General features: G+C 43.0%; 2 protein-coding genes across 2 annotated transcripts in view; both read left to right on the top strand.

Moving 5' to 3' along the window:
• Positions 1-1,448: 1,448 nt before the first annotated feature.
• RWDD2B (RWD domain containing 2B) lies at positions 1,449-3,845 on the top strand (the record flags this gene model as incomplete). Its single annotated transcript, XM_081997879.1, has 4 exons — positions 1,449-1,652; positions 1,743-1,810; positions 2,515-2,880; positions 3,595-3,845. 4 exons carry the CDS (start codon positions 1,449-1,451, stop codon positions 3,830-3,832), a joined length of 876 nt encoding a protein of 291 aa, XP_081854005.1. The 3' UTR covers positions 3,833-3,845.
• Positions 3,846-4,726: 881 nt separating this feature from the next.
• LTN1 (listerin E3 ubiquitin protein ligase 1) overlaps positions 4,727-10,862 on the top strand; it is a gene marked incomplete at both ends in the record, with an annotated part of 30,304 nt that continues 24,168 nt past the window's right edge. The window contains 7 exons of the mRNA XM_082008833.1: positions 4,727-4,768; positions 6,333-6,536; positions 6,864-6,962; positions 7,981-8,211; positions 8,996-9,048; positions 9,496-9,676; positions 10,352-10,525. Of these exons, the coding sequence (XP_081864959.1) occupies positions 4,727-4,768; positions 6,333-6,536; positions 6,864-6,962; positions 7,981-8,211; positions 8,996-9,048; positions 9,496-9,676; positions 10,352-10,525 (984 nt within the window). The remainder of the gene's footprint in view (positions 4,769-6,332; positions 6,537-6,863; positions 6,963-7,980; positions 8,212-8,995; positions 9,049-9,495; positions 9,677-10,351; positions 10,526-10,862) is intronic.

Raw genomic sequence — 10,862 nt, 5'->3', positions numbered from 1 at the left:
AGGACGGCGGGACAGCACGAACACATGTAGCTGTTCATTTAACCCAGGCTGTGCCTGGACAGACCTGCCCGACAAGCTCTTCACCAGCCTTTTCCACCGAACAGCCCATACGAGGGAAAGTGCTGCACAGCCCAGGAGCTAAAGCAATAAAATCACGGTATACATTATTTTTATTTTTTAATAAGAAAGAGCGGTATGCAAACGACCAGAAGTGTACCTGCGTCGCATGGAGACCCAGGAAAAATGCCCACAAAGGCGCGGCAGGGGCCTGCCCCAGGCAGCGGGCCGGGCCCCCGAGGCTCCGCCGGACACCTGTCGCCAGCGAGGAGCCGACACTCCCTGTCCCCAGAGCTGCCGGGACAGCCCGCCGCGGCGGGGAGGAGCTGCGCGCCGGGACTCGGCGCTCGGCTCGTCTCCCGGCCACCCCACCCCCCGACCCCCCTGGGCCGCCCCACTCACCGCGTCCCGCGGGTCTGGCCTGGCCGGGCCGGGCCGGGCCGGGCCGCCCACGTGCTCCCCGGGGCCGCCCACGTGCTCCCCGGGGCCGCCGCGCACCCTCGCCCCGCCGCCGCGCACCCTACCGCGCTGCACCGCTCCGCTTGCTTCCGATTGGCCCGCCGGCCGCCTCCCGCGCCTTCACTGACAGGCACCGCAGCCAATAGGAAAGGCCGAGTGCCCCGGCCGGAGGAAGGCTGTGGAACGCCGGCGGAGTGAGTCCCGGGGCGGGCGAAAGAGGGCGGCCACGGTGGTAGGAGCGCGACGGCAGCAGCAAGGGCTTCCGTCCCTCACCTGCCGATGCCGTGGGGCGAACAGCTTGGCGGCGCATGGCTCAGTCTTGGGGCAGCCCGACAACATCACCTCATCCTCAGGCGCTTGGGTGACGGTCACCGGCTGCCATCCTCGCTTCCGGCGCGTTGCATTGTGGGGCCGTGAGGAGCCGACGGGAGGGGATGAAGGGAACGGGGGACGAGGACGTGTCAGCGCATGCACGGGCTCCTTGCGCCTCCCCCTGTGCGCACCCTGCCCCTGCGTGCTCCCTCTCCTCCGATGCTGCCGGTGGGCACCCGGTGCGGGGACGGTCTCCGTGCAGTACAGCGCTCGCAGGCCGGACTTGCTCGGCGGGGGAGCGGTGGCTCCCCATGTGCGCTAACACCCGCCTCTGCGGCCGCCAAAGCGGCAGAGGGGACTGCGCCTCAGGTGTGCGGCCCTGTGGGAGAGGAGTCTGCGTGGTGACACACCACCACATCCTCTCCCATCTCGGATCCATGGACACTTCGTGGACGGTCACGGCCTATCTTCGTGCTTCCAACTGCCCAACGCATAGGAGTTTTGGTGGGCCTGGTTGTAAGGTTTAATACGATTTACGTGGCAGTAGTTAATGAACTTAGTCTCATATTCAAGCCCTGTTTTTCTTCCCTAATGTCATCTTTGCTTAGGAAAGAACAAAAATGAACGGAGAAGCAGCTGAGATACAAATTTCAGAATTAGATTTACTCTCTAGCATGTTTCCTTATGAGGAAGAGTTCGTTGTGACTGACCAGCTGGCTGTAGCAGAGCTAAAGCACTATGTTGAAAATGAGTCTGCAGAGATGCCATCTTCAAAAGTTCATTTTATACTGAATGTAAAGCCAGAGGTCTCTAATGCTTCTATGGTATCGTAAACACCTTCTTTATATTTTTATTTTTATTTTGGGGGATTTTAGGGCTTACTTGAACTGAACATTTGCTCATTTGCTTTTCAGGTGGAATTCTCTATGGCCTGTGCCTTACCATTTCAATATCCAACTGTTCTACCAGAAATTACTGTGAGGTATGGCACTAGAAGTACAGCAAATAAAAACATTTCGAAGCGTTGGTGTACTACCTAAATATGGTTATAACAGGAAAAAGCTGTCCTTTTTTGATAGTTTGCTGTCAAATTAAGCCAGATGGACAACAATGTTGAAGAAAAATGTCCGAGGTTATGATTTCTCAGACGTCCTCAGCAAATAAGTGAGAAAAATGGGGAAAGCGTGGAGCACTGCCATCTTCTGTACAGAGGGGTTATGGTAGATACTGTTCATAGGTCTGATGCTCAAGAAGAGAGACTGTTGTCCGTTTTGACAAGGCTTAACACTAACTAAAGGAGTGAAAAGTTACTCAATGGTCTTACTCTTCCCTTGTCAAAATGCTGTTACTCCCAGGCTTGTGTTATTTTTTATTGGAACATTTTTGTTTAAAGAAGTAGCCTTGCATATTACAGGAAATTAGTTCAGCCACCATACTTACTTCTGAAGTACCTTTTTCTTGATTTTGATTTAAAAAGCGGTAGTACTATATGGGAACTCAAGAGTTAGCACACCAATTAAATACTAATTAAGTCCTTTTCGTAGCTAATATGACTTAAGTATCAATAGCAAGTGTATACCATCTAAAGATGGCCTGATTTTTTGGCAGCTTGAAGTAAAACTGTTTGAAAAACGTGCTACATTGTAGGCATATTACAACTGTATTTAGATTTTTCTTTTTCTTTAGGTCATCATTATTAAGCCGTTCTCAGCAGATTCACCTGAACTCTGATCTAAAAACATATTTGATGCAAAACTGCAGTGGTGAGCCCTGCATGTTGAGTGCAAGGGAATGGGTTAAAGACCATGCAGCTGCTTACATTGACAAAGAGCTTTCGTCTTCCTCAGTGACAACATCAAATGCCATGCAGTCAGAAGACATCACGTTCACTCGTTTGTGGATCTATAGTCATCACATTTACAACAAGGAGAAAAGAAAGAATATTATTGACTGGGCCAAGGAGCTCGCTCTGTCAGGGTTTTGCATGCCAGGGAAACCAGGTGTTGTTTGTGTAGAAGGTCTACAGAGTAGTTGTGAAGAGTTCTGGTCAAGGTTTGTTTTCCTTTGCAGTTAAATGCCATTTGTAGTTAGAAAATTACAAGTTTTATGTTGTATATGTGGACAGAAGGTGGGAAATCCAACCACCTTCCAACCTATAAATGTCTGCAAAGTATTTGTGTTAATCATAATGTATTTACAACTTTGAATATCCACTGTACTGTTGGTTACAGCAATCAAAGCTACTGGTACCACACGATGCCCATTTATTTCTGGTTTACCTTCCTCTGTATTTCACTTGTATAGCGATGGACTGCAGTACCCTGGTCATGTTAGATGTGTATGCTGTTATATCGCTTTGCATGCGTGTTTTGTTCTGCTCCCATCATTTATATTTGTGGGTGGTGCAGACTAAATGAACGTTGACGTTTGATTATAACAGCTAAGAGAGTATGAGAATGTGAGAATACTTAGCACAGCACAGGCAAGGCAGAAGTGAGCACTGAAATTGAAATCACACCTTCATCAATTATTTTGTGAGGTATAATATTAAGGCTTTTGAATCCTGGGGATATATCAAGAAACAAGCTCCTGCTTGTGGGAGTGTTTATGTGTGAGGAGTATTTCTATGACCAGCTAGGGAACCATTATCTCTATCAACATATATGTACAAATGGAATTTATTGATTTCTGTGATAATAGGTCTTTCATAGTATTTTCTGAAACAATCTTTATTTAATAGATTCATATTTCTCCAATTGCTTTCAGAGTAAGAAGATTAACGTGGAAAAGAATTCTCATTCGGCACAGAGAAGATGTTTCTTTGGAAGGTGGAGGACGTGCTGAGATTCAGAAACAAAGGAAGTTCTCCCCTTTGGAAGAAAAATGTTTTGATGCACACGGTGCCAGAGGAAATCATATGGATTTGGGGCAGCTGTATCGGTTTTTAGAAGAAAAAGGATGTGCTGACATTTTTCAAATGTACTTTGGGGTTGAAGGGCATTGAAGGGGCTGAAGAGCACCACAGGTCCAAGTGGTGATCTCTGTAAGGTAATCCTTGTAACAGATTCCTTAGCTGTTCTGCGACCGTTGATCAAAGAGAGAATTAGTAATTCGTGGTTTATATGACGAATCCAGTTTTCAGTGAAAACAAATATTCAGTGAAATCCTGAATAAAGAAAATGACTAAATGAATGCTTTATTACTCTTTCTGGTTTTAAGGGCATTTAGGGTACCTGCCTAAAGACAATGAAAGAAAACACGTTTGATAACCTACCGTGCAGTTACAGAATCACCGGTGAATGAATATATGAATAAAAAGAGACAAAAACGAAGTGTGGCAATCTCAGGAGAGGAAATGTGATGTTTGCATCATTTGTTACTCTTTGCATACACTGCGTGAAGACTTTTTTTTTTGGTAACAATCTTTTCTTCTACTTTTCTACCTCTACCTCTAAAAGCATGAGGTTAATGCTTATATTTTTTCAATAATGGAGGGACGCAGTTCACAAAAGTCTTGTTCATGCAAACAGGATGAGCTAGGACGCCTACGCGAAGGCATAAGAGTTTTCCGTGGGTCAAAGTGTGTATGCAGGTGAGAAAGAGACCGTGGTGGCTGCGCTACACCTGCAGCTGAGGCGCCTGGTCCGTTTACTGATGTAAAAGCAGCAGCTTGCCAGGCATCGGGCTCCTTTACAGTACACACAACGCGGCCGTTCCGCGGCCTTCCCGGCAGCACCGGCTGGGAGGAGGAGGGCACGGCCACTGCCAGCAGCACCCCCGCGCCTTGGTGTGGGAGCCGCGCGCTTGGTCCCGCCCCCCGGAAGCGCCGCGCTTCCCCGCCCCGGCCGCGCGCCACCTCGCTCACGGCCGGTGCCTCAGCGCCGCTGCTGCTGCCGCCATGGGGGGCAAGAACAAGCAGCGGACCAAGGGCAACCTGCGGGTGAGTGCGCCTCGTGGGGCGGGGGGCCGCCGCGCCGCCTCCGTGGGCACTGGTTACCGCGCGGCCTCCACCGGTGGCGCCCGCAGGCGGCCTGGCCGGGGAGGGTGGCGGGGCCCGGGCTTCGGGGCTGAGGCTTCCGGCACCGGCGGGCAGGTGAAGGCCGCCCTTCCCGGTGCCTTGGGAAGGGGGCTGTAGGCCGCCGAAGCCTGTCCTCCGCTGGGCGGTGGCGTTGCCGCCTCCGGGCCCGGTTGCAGTAGCTAGGCTAGGCCGCCGCCGGGCTCCAGGGGCGACTCTTGGCCGGGGCCCGGGCCCGGGCCCGTCATTTTGGGGAGCGTGTCTGCAACTTCCCGCAGCGTTTGCGGACGTTTTCCAGAGAGGGGCAAGGGTAGGGGGACGTAACTGCAAAATTACCACGCGTGTAAGTTCCGCGAGGTACCGGTGGGTACGTGTAGCGTATGTTTCTGTGGAGAGTCTCAGAGTACACCTGTGGTGGCGTCTCCGTCCTGCCACCGTGCCTGACGTGGTGTGACATCCCCCATAGGTGGCACTCGCTGGAGGTGGGAGAATTGTTGTTGAAGTGCTGTGTTTAGGCTAGGGAATTCCTGCAAATGTTCTTCCTCTCATGTGTTTAGAGAAGGCTAGGGAACATAAAGAAGTGTGTCCTTATAGTTCAGGGTTCACATGCAGAAAAAAAGAAAATTCATCTGTAGATATAGTTGTCAGGTAAAACGTGTCTTATGTATCTCAAGAAAATTGGAAGAGTATGATGAACTTCAGCAAATTGTCATTACTTTAAAAAAATCCAGAAACAACAAATGTAGAAAACTTCAACTGTCATCAGGAAATAAAGGTATTTGGACTATAAGGTGTCACAGAGAACATAAAGCATCAGTCAGTTTTGGGAGAGTCTTTTCAAAAGAGTATGGTTGACATAAACATGAGCCACTGATACAACGAGCAAGGTGTTGAATTAACTGGGACAAACTAGAAGAGATGCTGAACTCCAAAACACTCACTATAATGCTAACGGGATAGTATTATACTTTGTTACATATGTACCCTTTTGGTCCATTCCTCTAAATCCTTCTTGGCCCCTTTGTTGCTGGTAGCGTCCTTTGTTTCCTGCGTGTTCTTATTTTTCTCAATGATAAGAGCATTCCTTGAGCACTGTATCAGTCCATATGCAATAACATGAGAAGGACTAGCAAAAACAGAAGTAGTGAAGGAGGGAGACTGGTTTCTTAATAAATTGTTCAGTTACAGAAGGGCTTGGGCTTTTCTGTTACACTTTTTTGTATGTGTATAAAACCAGTATAATTTTCCATAAGTATTCGTGGGTCAAAATCACTATGAGACAAGGGAATGCTGATTCTAAAGAGAATAATAATTTTCTAGGTCAAACTTCAATGTTTAAAGCATAGGTATCCTTTTTTTTGTGAGACTTCATTTTAAATAGGTTAATTATACAATATAAATAGGATCATTATTTCAAATGCATGATGCATGCAAAATAAAATGAAATGACTGAAATTGATAACAGACTTCTTTCCCTATTTTTTGTCAGCCTTCTAGCAGTGGCCGAGCTGCAGAGCTCCTCGCCAAAGAACGTGGAACAGTGCCTGGGTTTATTGGCTTTGGAACATCTCAAAGTGATCTAGGATACGTTCCTGCAGTTCAAGGAGCAGAGGAAATAGACAGCCTTGTGGATGCTGATTTCCGAATGGTGTTGCGAAAACTTTCTAAAAGGGATATTACAACAAAATTAAAAGTAGGTGTATCCTTTGTCCCCCATAATTTTTTTTTTTACCGGAAAACAATACATTTTTCTTAAGATTGGGAGAGGAATATATTGAGGTAGCTGATACTAGTTTTGTATTGCTAAATTTGCTAGAACTTTAATCCAGAAGATATTTTGGAGGACGTATAACAAGGTCCATCACGCAATGCTGACAAAGCATTCATAAAATTAACTTTATAGATGCTCCATTGCAAAAAATGAATTGATTTTTGAAAAAGAGAGTTGCAATGTCTGGTAGAAGCTGGTAAATTACAGAACATATCTATCTGACTTCTTAAATCATGCTCTTGATTTTAGGCTATGCAAGAGTTTGGGGCAATGTGCAAGGAAAGAGAAGCAGAAGTTGTTAAAGGTGTTCTTCCTTACTGGCCAAGAATTTATTGTAAAATCTCACTAGTAAGTATTAAAGTATCTAAATTAAAAACTTCTCTGGATACTTCCTGTGAAAACCTCTAAGGCAGTCTTTATTGATATATCTAACTGTTGGAATTACTGGCTTTTTCTAGGAAAAACATGAAGTTGAAGGAAAATAGTGTTCTTTATTGTGGAGATGTTTCAGTACTGGCCGTAGGTGGAATCGTGAACTGTTAGTGCCTGGTCTGTACTTGTTGAGTACAGAGACAGCTGTCTGTTAGACCTTTATGTTAAAAAGATGACAAGATATTTCTTGTCATGAAAAGTTCTTTTATGTAGATTCCAGAATGGCTAAAGAGAATGTACTGTTCAGTTAACATTTAACATAATTATAAATCTTTTTGATGTAGGACTAATATCTGACCAGATTAATATAAGAAAACCACACACAAAAAAAACCCCAAGCATGAAAAGACCATGCGTAGTCAGATAATCTATAATTTTCTGGTATATTTAATACATCTCCAAACTGTCTGGACTAGCTACTGCTGGAAACATACTGGACAAAGTATTCTGATCTGTTAGAGCGATTCCTGATATTTCTTTCAGGAGCCAAGAGCACAGAAAGTCATGATGTTGTAGATTCATACACAAATAATGGATAATGATGCACAGTTTGTGTAGGCTTATGGTTGTTTTAATTCAAAAAGTGTCTTCAAGGCTCCCTGTTTCTCTTGCCTCTTGCATTTCTGTTTAAATGTTTGTGAAAATGGAAATAGAAACTGTAATTAGGGATATCAGGAAAAGGTTACAATTTTGAATGTGCAACACATCGGGAATACTATGCTCCTAAGTTAGGACTTTCTGCTCATCTAGGGATACCAAGACTTTTTTGTCGTTGTTGCGTATTTTCAAATCTGTATAGCCCAATTCATTGTGAAAATGTCTGAACTGCGGCACGGCTTTTTTTTTTTGTCATGACTTCTGCTTTGAAGCACCTGGCATCAAAGGTACATTTCTTAAAACAATAAACCTTTCTTTCTTTTTTTCTCTTTAACATGATCATGATCGCCGTGTTCGAGAAGCAACTCAGCAATCTTTTGAGCAGCTGATTCTTAAAGTAAAGAAACACTTAGCTCCTTACTTAAAAAGTATCATGGGATACTGGCTGATTGCTCAGTGTGACACTTACTCTCCTGCTGCTTCTGCTGCAAAAGTAGCTTTTGAAAAAGCTTTTCCTTCAAGCAAACAACCTGAAGCCTTAGCATTCTGTAAAGATGAAATTCTTAATGTGAGTTTATACTTATGTGTTTCTTTAAGGCTTTGTGTTGAATATATGTCAGCTTTTATTACAAGTTTAAAACTCATCCTGCCACCATCTGTTCTTCATGGTTAAATTTCTTTCTCACCTGCAACTTTGCTCCTGCTAATGTGAAGAGAAGACTGAGGGAAAGACACATCCTCTAGGTTTTTTTTTTTTGGCTTGTGGTTAGAATGACCTGAACCAGAGGAATGATTATGAAGTGAATTTTCTTGTATGTATTTCTATGTAATGATGCTGAGTCATCATGTAATGTTGCTGACAAATGGAATAATGATGCCGGAATAGTTTAGCTGCAGTGGTAGAGGATTAAAGAATGCTGAGTAGTGTTTCAGAGAGCCTCTACAAGTTTAGTTCTGAGCGAGGTTAATGCTCTTCCACCAGTCATAAAAAATGGAATTAACTGAATTTAAAAAGGTGCAAGTTTGCATTGCTGGCCCATCATATGCAAACTTAACCTTTTTATTTTGTCTAGGTTTGGCTTCTTTTTACCAGAAGCCTGTTGTCATAGGACTGCAACGTACAAAGTATTATGAAGTCTTGACTCAGACAGTATGACAGCTACTATATTCATCAGGAGTCAATTAAATTATGTTCTTGTTTACTAGCATGTCTAAAATGTGCTTAAAAGACTTGACTCAGAGGTTGCAAAGTTTTATTGTAGAGCTGTTTCTGAATAATGTATAGACTATATTATTTACATATATAAAAATGAAAATCTAATATTTATATGTGATTTTTTTTTTTCCCCTAGGTACTTCAAGACCACCTTCTGAAAGAAACACCTGATACACTCAGTGACCCCCAGTATGTTAGCCTCCTTTCATGTGTATGGTTTAAGTCTTGATCTGTATTGAGTTCTGTGTCCCTGGAGGTGGTGGATTTAGTGTTGTTTCAAGAGACAGAATAGTTATTTGAGTCCAAATCCCAACAACTTTCTTTGGGACTAAAGTAAAAATGCTTTTGAAAGTGTCATTAATTGTCTAATTCTTGTTTCAGCTCTTTTAGGAGTAGCATTTTTGAATAGCTGAAAGATGAGATGACTTGAAACTCTCTTTTTCTAACACTTTATAATGTAATTTGGTAGCTTTAGAACCTATGGAAAGTTTACATATTTACAGTGCTGGCTTATGAAATCAAAAAAAGAACACAGAAAAACTGAAGACAGTTTAGTTTAGACAGTTTAGAAGAGCATGATAAGCCTACTGATTTATTTATGGTTCACTTTAATTTTGTTTTGTTTTGTTTTCTGAGAACTGTACCAGAAGAGGAAAGGGAAGCCAAATTTTTCCGGATTCTGACCTGTTCCTTGTTAGCTTTAAAAAAGTTGCTTAGCATGTTGCCAAAGAAAGACATGCATTCCTTGGAGGAAAAGTTAGTGTCACTTCTGTCCCAAAACAAATTTTGGAAATATGGCAAACACAGCATACCACAGGTGATTTTTTTATGTCGTCTTTGTTTTGGTTGTTTTTAGTTAAAGATAATACACTGAACCTAAGCAACTATAAATTAACTGTATTCTACAAGAATGAACTTTTGTACTTTGATGAATTATGTTTGAAACAGCCTTCAAATTTCTAGGCCTTAGACAATATTGCTCTAAAATTTGCCCAGTAGGCTGATTTGTTATTTCCATGTCACCATCATGTACTTGGCAATCTGCCATCATTTCAAATTCATGCAAAATATATAAACTGTCAGCTTACTGCATGTGTTTTTAGTGCTTTTGGATTTTAATATTTTTAACCATTTTATTGGCCTGTGGTCTGCTAAGACCAATAGTACATAGTGATGAATTGATTCTGGTAGTATTTTGTTAGAAAGTTTTAAGATGCTTTTGGGAAAACATGTCTTTTGAGAAGTATATTAAAATAAAAATTTTGAAAAGCAGTTTATCACTAAACAAAATATTTTAAAATCTAAAACAGGCTTATCAAATTATTTCTTTATTTTTCTTTATTTGTAATAATATTTGAACCTTTGCTGACGTGATAAAATATGGGGACTGCGTGTTGTAAATTATGGTGACTTTATAAGGAATGTTGTAAACTAGATCTAGTGACAGAGTGTTTTCACTTGACTAAAATTGTTTTCCTGTGGCCTATGTCAGGTTCGCTCAGCTTTCTTTGAGCTGGCTTCTGCTTTTTGTCAGTACTTGCCCGAGCTGGTGAAAACTGAAGCACCAAGAGTTTGTCCTGCTGTTCTTCTCAGCATTGATGACAGTGATGCACTGGTGTGTCCTGCTCTTTGGGAAGCTGTACTTTATGCTATCGCCACTATTGAGGTAACGTGGGAAACCTAAGGGGCAGATACTTACTCAAATTTAACTTTTCACCAAGTTACATTGTTCTCTGTGTAGAATTAGGAAGAACAGCTGGACTGGGTTTTCTTTATGATTAATAACATGAACTTATCAATGCTACATACTCCCTCCTCCTCCTTAGGGTTTCAGCGTAACTTTCAAATATATCGTGTTCAGCAAGGCTGAAAGTCAGAGTTGTTTTAGAAGTTTAATTAAATTAACCTGAATCCCTTTGATTAAAAATAGTTACTAATAAGTAAAATAAAACTTAAAACCTTTTTCTTGGTTAAAGGCGGTTACAAAAATGACCTGCAGTGCA

This window comes from Phaethon aethereus (genome assembly GCF_964289735.1).
Source record: "Phaethon aethereus genome assembly, chromosome: 1".
In the NCBI taxonomy this organism is placed as follows: domain Eukaryota; kingdom Metazoa; phylum Chordata; class Aves; order Phaethontiformes; family Phaethontidae; genus Phaethon; species Phaethon aethereus.
The sequence above is the reverse complement of the archived record's forward strand: the minus strand, read 5'-3'. Positions and strand labels throughout refer to the sequence as shown.